The sequence below is a fragment of the Syngnathus scovelli genome, chromosome 2 (assembly GCF_024217435.2).
Source record: "Syngnathus scovelli strain Florida chromosome 2, RoL_Ssco_1.2, whole genome shotgun sequence".
Classification (NCBI taxonomy): Eukaryota; Metazoa; Chordata; class Actinopteri; order Syngnathiformes; family Syngnathidae; genus Syngnathus; species Syngnathus scovelli.
The window spans coordinates 9180950-9198937 of record NC_090848.1 but is presented as its reverse complement, the minus strand read 5'-3'; the positions used below and the strand labels follow the sequence as shown (position 1 = coordinate 9198937).

Sequence of the window (17988 nt, the reverse complement as noted above, 5' to 3'; positions counted from 1 at the left end):
CAAGGCGGATGTAGTCTGTCTGGCTCGTAGCTTCCACAGTAGGCAGAAGACCCGAGCTGTGTTGCGTTGGGGTTTTGTCCATCAAAAAACACAAATAGGCTTATGTTGACAAAAGCTGGCTGCGACTTAAAAGGACTTGAGGGGGTGTCATGAGCCTGCACAGCTCAAAACACCGGTGAGTGGTGTTGAGGGTCTGGAGCGAGGCCCACTGGGAAGCGCCACCGACTGGCACGCAACATTTGGACTGTCATCTTGCCATCCGTGTGCTCTCAAACACGTTGTTGCTCCATCCAAATGCTTCATCTTCCTGTTTTGGTCATCTTCAAGTAACCACTTGTTACTGGGTCAAGTTATTTTTTTTTCCAAGTGGGCAAGGAGAGCAGCATGAGATAACATGAAAAGCCTTTTTTTTTTATTTTTATCTCTGGCAAATCCCAACGAGCAGACACCAACGGGAAAATCCGACTGAAAATAGCCCCTGCTGTCACTCATTAGCCCACACCCCTTAAAAAAACAAACACACAACTCATTCATACTCATACTCGAACGTTTCCCAGGCGTTAAAGTTTGACTATATAAGAAGCAGCGGCTTCCAAAGATGGCCGAGCATTAGCATCTCATTTGAGCGTCTTTGGAGCCAATCTTGGATTTGGTGTGCGTCTCTCTCAATTTGCTTCTGCTTTCTCCCCTTTCACTCGTAATCTCTCTCCTTCACGCTATCTGACAGCTTCACTCTCCTACCGGCCTACGGTCCACCTTAATCACTTTCTCCCCTACCTTCGCCTCCTCTCAATGTCTTTTTGTTGTTTTTTTTCCCTCCAACCGAGCTGTCACCTCCTTCCCGCTTCCCTCGACCCGTCTTCTTTCATTCTCTCTGTTGTTGATTGCACATTGTTTCTTCTTTGTTTTTTGTCTCTAGTCAAAGATCTGGACACAGAAAAGTACGTTCACTTGGTGAGTTACCGCTCCTGGATTCTATAAGTAGTCTTTCAGTGTTGCTTTTACTCTGTGTGGTGATAAAGAGAATGGGGGTGAGCAGAGGTGAGAAGGAAAGCCGCCTGCTGCGTGGAAAGAGCGACGCTAATGCAGCTTAAGCTCTTTTATAACGTCTGCCAAGATACGAGCCCTTTGACTTTTAAATAATGAGTTCTTGGAGCGCAATTTGCCGGGTGAATAGTCCGTTTTTAAGGGCCGATTTGTCGTTTTTTTTTTTTTTTCACTAGGCTGTGCATTTGCATTTAGGCCCGCTGTGCCAGTCTGATATGTGATCTCATAAACAGCAAGCGGCAGACGCCCCCCCAAGCTTGAAAAATAATTTTCTGTGTCTACGCTGATGTGGTTTGTGGATCATGTGTCTAACGCATGAAACAGAGAAATTCTTCAGCCATTCATTTAGCGTTCTCACGGGGAGCTTTCCAAGCAAAGCATGTGCCTCACTCGAGCGCTCACGGTGTTCCAGGTCCTTCCCCACGACGAGCTGATGGAGACCAAGAAGTCACACAGGCAAAGCCACCGCAAGAAGGTGCTGCCTGAAATCTACCTGACACGCCTTCTGTCGACCAAGGTGACACACACAAACGCACACGAGTGGATTTGTGCAGACATCATGAATCTGCTCGTCTTTTCTTCCAAAGGGAACGCTCCAGAAGTTCCTGGATGACCTTTTTCAGGCCATCCTCAGCATCCCCCCAGAACAGCCCCCACTGGCTATCAAATACTTCTTTGACTTTCTGGAGGAGCAGGCCGACAAACGGGGAATCACTGACCCGGACACCTTACACATCTGGAAAACCAACAGGTGAGCAAAGCAAACTGTGAGTCTCTCGCTGGTCGGTCCAAGTGGCATCTTTTCAAGGCCTCCGCTTTTTCCTGCGCAGTTTACCGCTACGATTCTGGGTCAACATCCTGAAGAATCCCCAGTTTGTCTTTGACATCGACAAGACGGATCACATGGACGCGTGTCTGTCCGTCATCGCGCAGGCCTTCATTGACGCCTGCTCCATTTCCGACCTGCAGCTTGGCAAGGTCAGAACAGTCCCTTCTTACATACATGCACACCTGTACACGGTACATACATATTTGCTGTCATCAATGTGAGTGATGACGGAACTCCAAACAATATTTGGGTCCCTGCTAAGCTGTCAGTCTAGTGTGTGTAGCTTCCTGGTCCACAAAGGCCATGCATATGTAAGACAGGGCCACCAACTTTGACCTCCAGAATCCATCTGTGAAGCCCCTGAGCCATCCAACTGTCAGCTCCATCTACCTCACCTTGTCTCATTTCAGGCAGGCTGACTGCTCCAAGGTCACAAGCACCCCACATCTCGCTTGTGGTTGTGCACGATTGCGTGTGTGCGCGTGTGTGTGTGTGTCTAAGCTCAAATGTCACTGTCTTCACTGTTCACAAATGTGTCTCATCCCTCTGACACCGTGACCCCGTGAACACGCTCCGCTTCCTGTCTCTCCCTGGCTGACTTCCTTCCCGGGAGGGAAGCGAGCAGTCAGCAAATGATGCTCCTCCTTTGCTTCACTCCTTCATTTTACTTGCACTTTTTTTTTAAACTTGGTGTGGTCTTTTTTCTCATTTCGGATTGGACCTCCTGAGACAACCCATTCATTTTTTTCTTTCTTTTAAAAGACAATTTCATACATATGTCGATATCTTGTCCCTCAAATGGGTCCGATATGATTGACATTTTATTTTAAAGCTGAATAATTTGATTCAGTTTGATTCAGTGGGATTATGATTCGATTCGAAATGGTCCAACTCAGCTTAGGAAGTTATGATCCAGTGAATTACTTGTTGTCATTTTATAATATGAATCAACTTGTGGGTTGGTTACTGGAGTATTGAAATATATATATATATATATGGTGCATGTTGAGCTGAGCGTGGGGGGCAGAATGGGGCACGCAGGGTCTGGATTAGCAACATCAAACGAAACCATGCCCCCTGTTTCCATGGAAACCCTCTTATCTGGCGAGAAGCACGCTCACACAGGGGTGAGAGGTCACCGGGGGGTTGGCAAACAGATGGGCCAACGGCAGGAAGTGACCTTGCGAACAGGAAGTGAGAGGGTTTGCTATCAGAAGGAGTCACTTTGGACATCAATGCACACACACGCACAAATACGTCATGTGACACAAATAACTCATGACACACAAGTTGTGTTGTAAGCACATTTGCAGTAAGCCCCCCCCCCCCCCCCCCCCCCCCAACTTCCATCCCTTGTCCTACTTTTTCCTTTCATGTCCCCTTCCTCCATTTGCTCACAAGTGTAGTCGCCATTAAAAGCTGACTGTGCCCACAACCAACTTTTATTTCTGCATGAGTGAGTGCCAGGGTGAGAGCGAGGCAGGAAGTATAAAGAGTGGCTGGCATGAAGGAGAATAGAGCAATGTTCCTCGTCTTCCTCCTTCTGTTGTCTCGCTCAGAAGGTTGATTGACGTGACGTCTATTTGACTTGCTTTGAGGTTGTTTGAATTGAATTGAATCTTTTGGCAGGATTCTCCGACCAACAAGCTGCTGTACGCTAAGGAAATCCCAGAGTACAAGAAGAGGGTGCAGTGCTACTACAAGCAGATCCAGGAAATGGCGCCTCTCAGCGAGCAGGAGATGAACGCTCACCTGGCCGAGGAGTCTCGAGTGAGTAACGCCCTCGCACGTGCCGAGAACAAGAAAGAAAACAAAATTAATAGAATGGCAAACTATTTTGTAGAAGTACAGAAATGAATTCAACACCAACCTGGCCTTGACGGAGATCTACAAATACGCCAAGAGATACAGACACCAGGTAGGAGCTTCTTAAAACAAACAGCAGGCCTCAATGTTACACCATATGTTGCCATACAAATAAATGAACGTACAACTCACCGAGAAATGGTGCAGCAACTCATGTAGACTGACGATATAACACTACTCACGGGTTGTCTTTATGTCACGCTCTGGTTGCGTCCAGGTGGTGACCGCCCTGGAGTGCAACCCGACGGCGCGTCGCACTCAACTCCAGCACAAGTTCGAGCAAGTCGTCGCCCTGGTGGAGGACAACATCTACGAGTGCTGCAGTGAAGCCTGAGTCTCCGACCGCTGGGCCACCAGATCCGCCTTTGCCGCCGTCATAGTCGTTTTGCCCGGAGTGAAACGTAGCGAGGAGGCATCTCAACGCATTCCGGCTCGGCTCGGCTTTTAAGTGATGCCGAGATGAGACTTTTGTATCGTCGGCGGGACCTGAAGCCTGGCCGGTCTTAATGCACTGAACCTTTCCCCGAGGGAACGAGCCAATGATGCACTGCACTGTATTATAATGTCCATAGCAATATTTATAGATGTGTTGTCATGCTTTGGAGTGGCCGTCTGTCCGTAGGAGACGACAGCGATTAAAGTCGTTCGTAGAGCCTGTAACGTTCTCAGGTGTGACTCCCCACCGTCGGTGCTTTGAACTTTTTGTCCCAATGTGCTTTGCGGGTGAAGTAGAGACGAGTGGAACGGCTCACTGGGAAGAGCCGCCGTTCAAGTATTGAACGTTATTGAAACCGTCCATGCGTGGACATTTGGACCAAACCAGAGGGAAATGTACATTTATGACCAACGTGATCTCCGTATTATCTCAAGACAAATGTCTTATATGACTGTATTTGTGATGCCAAATGATTTGTGAGAGTGGGTGAAATAAACGACAGTATTTAGGGTTTGATTGCATCCGTGTCGTAATGTAGTGAAATTGAGCAATATTTGATAACCGAGAGAGACAAAGGAAGATTAGCACAAGTTAGACATGATGGGGAGGAGGAAGAAGACTGCATGTGGAGCACTTTGAATAATGACTGTGGGAAGAAGATGAAGAATTGGATCCAAGCAGATTGGAACAGGTGGAGCAAGAGTCACTGCTAAGATGGAGAGGAAAGTTTATTAGACAGTGGCGAGGTCAGCCATGATGTACGGATTAGAAGTAGTGGCACTGAAGAAACGACTGGAAGCATGACGAGAAGTAGTGATAATGAACATGTTTTTCAGAGCTTCGATGGGGAGAAAAGTTTGGGAGAGAGATAAGTATGGACTGGAAGAGTGAGTGAAGACATGACAGAAAGGAGGATGCAGAAGACAGACATCCATGGGAAAGGATCACACGCTGTGGCGACCCCCTAACGGGAGATGCCCAAAGGAAAAGAAGTGCAACGTTTGATAACCGTCAACAATCGGCCAAGGAGCATCTGGAGCTGCTTAGAAGGCCTCATAAAAGGAAAAGAGTGAAAGAGAGAAAAGCCAGACAGACATTGAGCTTTCTTTTTACTGCAAGACATGAAAGAAAAACATGTCACACAGCCTTTTCCACAATCCACCAAATGATCACGAGTGTCTTTGATGCACATGTTGGGGTCCGCTCAAACTCCAAAAGACACGGACATAGAACTGGTTGGAATTCAGACATGAACGTGACTCCTGACTGCTGGACAATCAGTCATATCGATATCGCAATACTTTAATATGACTGCTTTTTTGTTTTGTCTTAAATTATGGGGTGGTTGGAGAAGGGGGGGAGAGTAATCAATGCAACCAGTCACTACTTCCAACCGCGTAATGAGATTAAAGTAACATGTCTCAAAGTCACGAATCACTTTAGGAAGTTTTAACTTTTTTTCAGTTCAACCAGTAGATGTCGGTAATGCGCATTGAAGCTGGTGCCACCTCGCCGTAAATCAAAACGAAGAAGAAAATGACGTCACTTCCCGGTCACGAACGAGTCAGTGAATTGCATTTCCCGTTCACCATCAGTGAGAACGAATCTTGACTTTCCCGTTGGCGAACGAGTTCATGGGTGAACTGCCTTCCTTCCCGTGCATCAACGGATCAGTCAGTGAAGGTGTTGCGTCGCCCTCCTGGCGTGAACTATGTAAGCCAGAATGTCGATTTACGATTTGCCAATTATTATACGATTATGCACGTTTTCTCCAAGCTAACGGCTAACTTGATTGCATGAAGAGTAGCTTTTAAATAACGTGGACTTTTAATATTATTATTTTTAAATAAACATTTACGTTAAAACATGTCTGGTGTTTTATTCCTTGTTTTTATTTTTTGGGGGCATTAAAACAAAAATCTGACATTTGGTTAACTGCTTTATACGACAATATGTGTAGGTACACCTCATGGACACTTCAATAAGTACACTACACGAGGTAAAAAGAAAAAAAAAAAAAGAATACGTGTGCAGCAGGGGGGGAGCCCCATTTCAACCCCTTACACTGAGTGCCAAGCAGGGAAGAAATGGGTATCATTGTTATAGTCACTGCTATGACTCGGCTGTGGGTTTGAACTCACAACCTCCCAGACTCAGGGCGGGCACTCTCCTCTCCGGCCATTGAGCTGGTGAACACTCGTCTCGTAGTATAACACTTATAGTCGTTTTTAAATAACGCGTATACCTATATACGCCTAAATATTGTTATCCAACATGTATGTTAAAACTTGTCTGGCGTCTTATTCCTTGTTTTTATATTCGCCAATTAAAACAGAAAAATCAGACATTTGGTTAACTGCTTTATATGACAATATGTGTAGGTACACTACACGAGGTTAAAAAAAAAGAAGAGAATAAATAAATAAATAAAGGGTTAATTGCACAACAAAAGCATTTCCTCGCACCTGGGATCGAACCAAGTTTTTGCCGAGCCAGAGCCCGAGTCACTAACCAGTCGGCAATTTCGACCGGCAGACTACAATAGCTTGCACTTTTTTGTACTAGTGAAGTGCATTCCAGTTTAAAGTGAACTGAATCTTTAGAATCGGTTCGCGCAAAATATTTGTTCAAAACAATCGTTCACCAAATCGTTCGCTACACTTTCTTATTTATTTATTTTATTATTTTTTTATAGTAGTTTTTAAATAACGTGTATACCTATGTACGCCTAAATATTGTTATCTGCAAACGATTCACTTCCGAAAGTGAGTCGTTCTTTTTCCAGTTCATATGACTTCAACCAGTAGGTGTCGGTAATGCCCATTAAAGCTGGTGCCACCTCGCCGTAAATCAAAACGAAGAAGAAAATGACGTAACTTCCTGTTCTGTTCACGAACGAGTCAGTGCTTTGCATTTCCAGTTCATTGCAAGAACGGATGAGTGAGGGAACGAGTCAACGGGTGAACTGCCTTCCTTCCCGTGCACCAACGGATCACAGTGAAGGTGTTGCGTCGCCCTCCTGGCGTGAACTATGTAAGCCAGAATGTCGATTTACGATTTGCCAAGGAAAGAAGGAACCACTCACTGAAACACCACTTCTTTTATGCACGTTTTCTCCAAGCTAACGGCTAATTCTCCAAGCTAACGGCTAACTTGATTGCATGAAGAGATGCGCCGTTATGCAACAACGGGGAGATTATGCTTCTCTTTGGGTAATCTTGATTTCATAACACTTGTAGTAGCTTTTAAATAACGTGGATGCATATATACGCCTAAATATTGTTTCCAATGTATATACTGCAATTTCACATTGGATTGCTGGTTTGAAATTTACTTTTAATATTATTATTTTTAAATAAACATTTACGTTAAAACATGTCTGGTGTTTTATTCCTTGTTTTTATTTTTTGTCGCATTAAAACAAAGATCTGACATTTGGTTAGCTGCTTTATATGACAATATGTGTAGGTACACCTCATGGACACTTCGATAAGTACACTACACGAGGTAAAAAGAAAGAAAAGAAAAAAGAATACGTGTGCAGCAGGGGGGGAGCCCCATTTCAACCCCTTACACTGAGTGCCAAGCAGGGAAGAAATGGGTGTCATTGTTATAGTCACTGCTATGACTCGGCCGAGGTCCGGCGGGGCTCGAACTCACGACCTCCCAGACTCACGGCGGGCACTCTCCTCTCTGGCCATTGAGCTGGTAAACACTCGTCTCGTAGTATAACACTTATAGTCGTTTTTAAATGACGTGTATACGCCTAAATATTGTTATCCAATATATCTACTGCAATTTCACATTGGATTGCTGGTTTGAAATTTGCTTTTAATATTATTATTTTTAATAAACATTTATATTAAAACTTGTCTGGTGTCTTATTCCTTGTTTTATGTGGTATATTCGCCAATTAAAACATAAAAATCATCAATATGTGTAGGTACACTACACGAGGTTAAAAAAAAAAAAGATAAATAAAAGGTTAATTGCACAACAAAAGCATTTCTTCGCACCTGGGATCGACCGCCAGTCTACAATAGCTTGCACTGTTTTGTACGAGCGATGTGTATTCCAGTTTTAAGTGATCGGTTCACTCAAAATATTTGTTCAAAAGAATCGCGTTGCGGTTCACGTCGTTTTTTTTACCTCGTGTGGTGTACCAAAATATCCCAGACACACAAAGAGATCGAAATTACGTTTCTCACTATCACATACAAGTAAACAACACAGGAAAAATAACACAAGAAGTCAACATCAATGAACAATAAGCGTGAACTCAGTAAACTCTTCTTGTGTAAGTTTTCTTTGGGTACTTCGAAAGTGTCATTTTAAATTGTACTTTGCTAGGCGTTTGCGTACACAACGCTTCCATAGGCTAGTGGTTAGTGCTCTGGGCTTTCACCCCAGCGACCCGGGTTCGAATCTCAGTAGGACCCAAAACTATCACATACAAGTAAACAACAGGAAAAATAACACAAGAAGTCAACATCAATGAACAATAAGCGTAAATTCTTCTTGTGTAAGTTTTCTCTTTGGGTACTTCGAAAGTGTCATTTTAAATTGTACTTTCTAGGCGTTTGCATACACAACGCTTCCATAGGGTAGTGGTTAGTGCTCTGGGCTTTCACCCCAGCGACCCGGGTTCGAATCTCAGTAGGACCCAAAACTATCACATACAAGTAAACAACACAGGAAAAATAACACAAGAAGTCAACATCAATGAACAATAAGCGTAAACTCTTCTTGTGTAAGTTTTCTTTGGGTACTTCGAAAGTGTCATTTTAAATTGTACTTTGCTAGGCGTTTGTGTACACAACGATTCCATAGGGTAGTGGTTAGTGCTCTGGGCTTTCACCCCAGCGACCCGGGTTCGAACCTCAGGAGGGCCCAAATTTTTTTATCATAGAATGTTTTCAACACAGTTGCTCGTGTAACCATGTGACGATACACTTCCAGCTCAGTGGCCTAGTAGTAGAGTGTCCGCCCTGAGACTGGAAGGTTGTGGGTTCAAACCCCGGCCGGGTCATACCAAAGACTATAAAAATGGGACCCATTGCCTCCCTGCTTGGCACTCAGCATTAAGGGTTAAAATTGGGGGGTTAGATCAAAATCACATGGCTTAAAGCTAGGGTTAGAGCTAGGGCTAGGGTTGGAAATATGAATGTGAAAACATTATTTATGATAGCCAGTAGCATATGCTCATCTTGGTTTCAAACAACCGTAAAACAATAGGGTTCTCCTGGAAGAAATTTTATAAATAGAATTGAATATGGCCTGCACTTCAACTTTTACTTGTGTATTGCAGCTTCCAAAGATTTTATTACCGTATTTTTCGGACTATAAATCGTGGGATGTATACTCAGGAGCGACTTAAATGTGAATCTGATTAGCTGTATGATCTGTGACGTCACTCGGACACCCTATTAGGTACACCGCCATTTTCAGGTGTTCCTAATAACAGGCCACTTCATTAGGGAAAAATCATGGTCAAAGCTGAAATGAAAGTGAAAAGTGCCACACGACATTCCATTAGGTACACCTCATATTCTGAAGGAGCTAAAACTTTTCACGCAGGTGCACTTAACGAGGGAATCACACGGACACTCCATTAGGTACAAAGTCAAAGTCAGCTTTATTGTCAATTTCTCCACATGCCAAAAACACACAAAGAAACCGAAATTTCGTTCCCCCCCAGCACTATGCGCTGCACAGACAGCGATGCTACTGGTGAGGACGCTCTCAAGAATGTAGACAGGACTGCCTGAGGAGCACATCCAGGTGTGTGAGGGCCGAGTGGAGGGCAGAGCAGATGGCACCGCCATTTTCAAGTGCCCTCCTCGTGGCCACACAGGACGAAAGCCGACCTCCCGACGGACGGACCCTGCCTGAGGAGCACATGCGCGCCTGAGCTTTCTTTGCCAGTGACGAGGTGTTTGCGGACCAGGAGCGGACTGATGTGCACCCCCAGGAACTTGGCGCAGCTCACCCTCTCCACCACAGCACCATCGATGATCAGCGGCAGGTGTTTTGTGTGACCCTTCCGGAAGTCAACAACGATTTCCTTGGTCTTGTGGAGGCGCCACTTGGTCAGAAGGTGAGGCCCAGCTCGTCGAGTTTGCAGATGAGTCGCTGCAGAGTCCTTTCTCTCCAGGTGTGTGAGGGCCGAGTGGAGGGCAGAGCAGATGGCACCGCCATTTTCAAGTGTCCTCCTCGTGGCCACACAGGACGAAAGCCGACCTCCCGACGGACCCTGCCTGAGGAGCACATGCACGCCTGAGCTTGCCAGTGACGAGGTGTTTGCGGACCTCACTGATGTGCACCCCCCCCAGGAACTTGGCGCAGCTCACCCTCTCCACCACAGCACCATCGATGATCAGCGGCAGGTGTTTTGTGTGACCCTTCCGGAAGTCAACAACGATTTCCTTGGTCTTGTGGAGGCGCCACTTGGTCAGAAGGTCAACTTCCGACCTGTACCGAGTCGCAGTGCAATCATGCGTCAGCAGGGTGAAGAGCAATGAGGCTCTAGTCCTCTCAGTGTGTGTGTGCGTCAGTGCTTGCCACTGGACTCAGTGCAGTTCCGCTCAGTGAGGAGGTGTTTGCGGACCAGGAGAGGTCCTCACTGAAGGTCAACTTCCGACCTGTACCGAGTCTCGTCTGCACTATGCGGTTGTCGCTGTAGGTCGCAGTGCAATCATGCGTCAGCAGGGTGAAGAGCCCAGCTCGTCGAGTTTGCAGATGAGTCGCTGCAGAGTCCTTTCTCTCCAGGTGTGTGAGGTGTGTGTCAAGCTCTAGTCCGTGCAGTAGTGTTGGAGTGCATAAGCCGGTACAGGGCCCCAGATGGCTGGCTGGCTGACCTAAGGCTGAAAAAGCAGAAAAGGGTCACCAGTTGTCTCGGTCTCCTTGCCACTGGACTCAGACAGCGATGTAGGTTGTCGAGTTTGCAGATGAGTCGATGATTGTCCTCCTCGTGGCCACACAGGATTGTGAAGTCTGGAAGCCCCTAGTCACAATCAGGCGGTGAATCACGCCCTTCCAGGTCTCACTGCCCACGTGAGCATTGAAGTCACCCAGTAGAACGATGGAGTCCCCAGAAGGAGCGCTCTGGGAGTTGAAGCTCTTCCTCCCAGCAGACCCTCACAGAGCGTTTGGGTCCGCCAGGTCGGACCGGCATTGTCCCCCACCATCGGCTCTCCAGCACTTCCAAGAAGGGCGGGTACTCTGAGCTGCCGTTTGGTGCATAGACACAACCACCCGAAGGCGGAGGGAGGCTACCCTCTCGTGAACCCCAATGTGTAGGCGCCCAGTCAGTGGCAGTCACAAAGTCATTGGAGGCACCCTCAGGCCACAATTGTCTGGTGAGATGGGAAGGTCCACGTGTCAGACTTCTGGTTGGCATGATTGAAGTCTCCAGCGAAGATGGTGAAACTGCTGTTCAGTTAGTACAGTGCACCAAGCGATGTTGGAAGCAGGGGTGTCCAGTCACGACGTGTGATGACATCTGCTGTGGAGTCTCCACTGGAGCAAGGCTTCCATAGGGTAGTGGTTAGTGCTCTGGGCTATCACCCCAGCGACCCGGGTTCGAGTCTCAGTAGGACCCAAGAATTTTTATCATTAGTATTTAATAATTATAATTAATTATATTAAAAAAAGGGTTAATATAATGTCATAAATAAATATATTTATATATTAATTATATAAATTATTATAATTATAATTAATTATATATTATAATAGAATCTAATAGAAATTATATTATATATTATCTAATTAATTCTATATTATAATTATAATTATCGAGGAGACCTTCAAGGGCTTCCTGGCTCGCAACGACATCGGCATCATCCTCATCAACCAGTTCACCGCCGAAATAATAATAGGGTAGTGGTTAGTGCTTTTTTATCATTAGTATTTAACAATTATAATTAATTATATATATATATTATTATATATATTATATATAAATTAATTATATATTATAATTATAATTTATATATATATTATATATATATTATTTAGATATATATATTATATATATATTATTATTATAATAATTATAATATTATTATAATTATAGTTAAATAATGATAAAAAATCTTGGGTCCTACTGAGACTCGAACCTACTGGGTCCCAATTATAAACTGGGTCCCGACTCGAACCCGGTTCGCTGGGGTGACCAGCGAAAGTTAAGTCCCATTAGACCAGAGCACTAACCACTACTGCATGAGTGAGTGCCATGGTGAGAGCGAGGCAGGACGTATAAAGAGTGGCTGGCATGAAGGAGAATAGAGCAATGTTCCTCGTCTTCCTCCTGTTGTCTCGCTCAGAAGGTTGATTGACGTGACGTCTATTTGACTCGCTTTGAGGTTGTTTGAATTGAATTGAATCTTTTGGCAGGATTCTCCGACCAACAAGCTGCTGTACGCTAAGGAAATCCCAGAGTACAAGAAGAGGGTGCAGTGCTACTACAAGCAGATCCAGTTATAATTTTAATAACTAATTTTTTAATTATAATATTATAATTAATTATAATTATAATAGTGCATTATAATTATGCACTATTATTTAAAATAATTTAAAAAATTATATATAATTATAATTAATTATAATTATAATTCTAATATATAATTAATATCTATATAATATATATAAATATTAATTAATATATATTATATATATTAATTATATATAATTAAATTAATTAATTATTATAATTAAATTATATTTTTTATTATAATATAATTAAATTATAATTTTTATTAGAATAATATGATGTGATGACATCTGCTGTGGAGTTAGGGTTAAGGTTAGAGCCTGGGTTGGACCTAATTATAATAGCCCATAATTAATTATATAAGAAAAAAAAAACTTAAACTTCCGTCTAGTTCAAGTTAAGGGGTCATCTAAACATGTGCATTCATTTCATTATATATATATATATATATATATTTATATATAACATTATATTAAGGGTTAATATAATTAACTGGACAGAACCAGTTATTATATTAAGGGTTAATATAATGTTATATATAAATATATATAGAGTCCAAAGCCCCCAGCAAAAGACCCTCGACTGTGGAGTCTCCCAAACCCAGAGCCAAGAAGCTGACTTCAGACTGCCTTAATATAATGTTATATATAAATATATATATATATAACATATTATATTAAATTATTATTATTATTTATAATTTTATAATTAATTATAATTATAATTAATTATATATTATAATTACTATGATAATAATTATTATATATATAATATATATTATATAATTAATTATATATTATAATTACTAGAATAATAATTATTATTATATTATTATATTATTATTAATTATTATATATTCTATTAATTATTATTAATATAATTAGAATATATAATTATTATTATTATAATTATTATTATATTTAATAATATATAATATTAATTAAATAATAATAATTAATTAATTATAATTAATTATAATGTATAATTATTATTAATTATATATATATAATATTTTTAGTATAATAATTAATAATTAATTAATTATAATTAATTATAATGTATAATTATTATTAATTATATATATATATAATATTTTTAGTATAATAATTAATAATTATTAATTATTATAATAATTATATATAATTAATTAATTATATATAATTGTAATTAATTATAATTATAATAATTATAATAATAATAATTATAATAATAATAATAGAAATTATATTTAATATAATTATAATTAATTATATATTATAATTATAATTTATTATATACTCCATATATATATTATATAATTAATATAAATAAATAATATAAAAACTATTATTTTATAATAATTTCTTATTATAAAAATATATATTTTTTATATATATATATATATATTAATTATTGAATTTTAATCACATTGGGAGGCTCATAAATTAACGGAGCAGAAGGAGCAAAAAAAAAAAAAAAAAACGCCTTGGTATCCCCCGGGATGAGCTGGATGAAGTGGCTGGGGAGAGGGAAGTCTGGGAGTCCCTCCTAAAGCTGCTGCCCCCGCGACCCGACCCCGGATAAGTGGAAGAATGTGTATGTGTGTGTGGTCTATGTCTGTGGTGTGGTTGTGTTGTGTGTGTGGTCTATGTCTGTGGTGTGGTCGTGTTGTGTGTGTGGTCTATGTCTGTGTGTGTGTGGTGGGTGTTGTGTGTGGTGTATGTCTGTGTGCTGTGTGTGTGTGATCTATGTGTTGTGTGGTGTGTGCGGTCTGTGTGGTCTATGTCTGTGTGGTGTGTGTGTGTGGTGTGGTCTGTGTGTGGTGTGTGTGTGGTGTATGTGTGTGTGATGTGCGTGTGTGGTCTATGTGGTGTGTGTCTGGTGTGTGTAGTTTGTGTAGTTAAAAACTTTTTTGCGTAGTTTGTGTAGTTTTTCGTAGTTTGTTTGCGTAGTTTGTGTAGTTTTTCGTAGTTTGTTTGTGTAGTTTGTGTAGTTAGAATTTTTTTTGTGTAGTTAAAAAATTTTTTTGTGTAGTTTTTCGTAGTTTGTTTGTGTAGTTTGTGTAGTTTAAAAAATGTTCGTGTAGTTTGTGTAGTTTTTCGTAGTTTGTTTGTGTAGTTTGTGTAGTTTAATAAAATGTTTGTGTAGTTTGTGTAGTTAAATTTTTTTGTGTAGTTTGTGAAGTAAAAAAAAAATTTTTTTTGCGTAGTTTGTGTAGTTTTTCGTAGTTTGTTTGTGTAGTTTTTCGTAGTTTGTTTGTGTATTTTGGGTAGTTACATTTTTTTTGCGTAGTTTGTGAAGCAAAAAAAAATAGTTTTTCGTAGTTTGTGTAGTTTGTTAGTTAAAAAAAACTACACAAACATTTTTTTTAAACTACAAACAAACTACGAAAAACTACACAAACTACACAATTTTTTTTTACTAAAAAAAAACTACACAAATTTTTTTTTAAACTACACAAACTACACAAACAAACTACGAAAAACTACACAAACTACGCAAAAAAAAATTTTTTTTTTACTTCACAAACTACACAAAAAAAATTAACTACACAAACTACACAAACAAACTACGAAAAACTACACAAACTACGCAAACAAACTACAAAAAACTACACAAACTACGCAAAAAAAAAATTTTTTTAATTACACAAACTACACAAAAAAAAAATTACTACACACACCACACACACCACATAGACCACACACGCACACATCACACACCACACACACACATACACCACACAGACCACACACCACACAGACATAGACCACACAAACACAGACCACACACACCACACAGACCACACACCACACAGACCACACACACCACACAGACATAGACCACACAAACACAGACCACACACACCACACAGACAGAACACACACAACACACACACACCACACACACACAGACATAGACCACACACACACACACACCACAGACATAGACCACACACACATACACCACACAGACATAGACCACACACACACATGCATACACCACACATACACCACACACACACACACCACACACACAGACCACTCACACACACCACAGACATAGACCACACACACACAGCACACACACAACCACACCACACAGACATAGACCACACAACCACAGACCACACACACCACACAGACAGACCACACACAACACACAGACATAGACCACACACACACCAGACACACAACCACACCACAGACATAGACCACACACACACAACACACACACACCACACAGACATAGACCACACACACAACACACCACACAGACCACACACACACAACCACACCACACAGACATAGACCACACACAACACACACACCACACAGACATAGACCACACACACACACACACACACACCACACACACACCACAGACATAGACCACACACACACACCACACACACCACACAGACATAGACCACACACACACACACACACACACAACACACACACCACACAGACATAGACCACACACACACCACACAGACATAGACCACACACACCACACACACACACAACACACACACCACACAAGGACCACACACACAACACACACCACACAGACATAGACCACACACACACACAACACACACACCACACAGACATAGACCACGCACACACACATACACCACACACACACACACACAACACACACCACACAGACATAGACCACACACATACACCACACACACAACACACACACACCACAGACATAGACCACACACACACAGCACACACACAACACACCACACAGACAAACCACACACACACCACACACACACACACAACCACACCACACAGACATAGACCACACACACACACAACACACACACACCACACAGACATAGACCACACACACACACACACACACCACACAGACATAGACACACAACCACAGACCACACACACACCACACAGACAGACCACACACAACACACAGACATAGACCACACACACACCAGACACACAACCACACCACAGACATAGACCACACACACAACACAGACATAGACCACACACCACACACACACACACACACACACATCACACAGACCACACACATACACCACACACACACACAACACACACACCACACAGACATAGACCACACACACAAAGCACACACACCACACACACACAACCACACCACACAGACCGACCACACACACAACACACACACACCACACAGACATAGACCACACACCACACACACACACACACACACCACACAGACATAGACCACACAACCACAGACCACACACAACACACAGACATAGACCACACACACACCAGACACACAACTACACCACACAGACATAGACCACACACACACACAACACAGCCATAGACCACACACACACACACACACCACACAGACCACACACACACACAACCACACTACACAGACATAGACCACACACACACACATACACCACACACACACACCACACACACCAGACATAGACCACACACACACACATACACCACACACACACACCACACACACCAGACATAGACCACACACACACAGCACACACACACCACACAGACATAGACCACACACACACCACACACACACAACACACACACCACACAGACATAGACCACACACACACACACAGCACACACATAGACCACACACACACACCACACAGACATACACCACACACACACACACACAACACACACCACACAGACATAGACCACACACATACACCACACACACAACACACACACACCACAGACATAGACCCCACACACACACAGCACACACACAGACAAACCACACACACACCACACGCACACACAACCACACCACACAGACATAGACCACACACACACACAACACACACACACCACACAGACATAGACCACACACACACACACACACCACACAGACATAGACACACAACCACAGACCACACACACCACACAGACAGACCACACACAACACACAGACATAGACCACACACACACCAGACACACAACCACACCACAGACATAGACCACACACACAACACAGACATAGACCACACACCACACACACACACACACACCAGACATAGACCACACATCACACAGACCACACACACACACACACCACACACACCACACATCACACAGACATAGACCATACACACACATACACCACACACACACACCACACACACCACACACACACACACCACACACACATAGACCACACACACAGCACACACACACACCAGACATAGACCACACACACATCACACAGACCACACACATACACCACACATACACCACACACACACCACAGACATAGACCTCAGACACCACTCACACACCA

The 17988-nt window shown here is 42.5% G+C and overlaps 1 protein-coding gene across 1 annotated transcript in view; it reads left to right on the top strand.

Annotated features, from left to right (window-relative positions):
* plxnd1 (plexin D1) overlaps nt 1-4689 on the top strand; it is a 49717-nt gene extending 45028 nt beyond the window's left edge. The window contains exons 30-36 of the mRNA XM_049753106.2: nt 920-954; nt 1460-1564; nt 1635-1798; nt 1878-2025; nt 3506-3646; nt 3720-3794; nt 3960-4689. Of these exons, the coding sequence (XP_049609063.1) occupies nt 920-954; nt 1460-1564; nt 1635-1798; nt 1878-2025; nt 3506-3646; nt 3720-3794; nt 3960-4076 (785 nt within the window). The 3' untranslated portion in view covers nt 4077-4689. The remainder of the gene's footprint in view (nt 1-919; nt 955-1459; nt 1565-1634; nt 1799-1877; nt 2026-3505; nt 3647-3719; nt 3795-3959) is intronic.
* The last annotated feature ends 13299 nt before the right edge of the window (nt 4690-17988 follow it).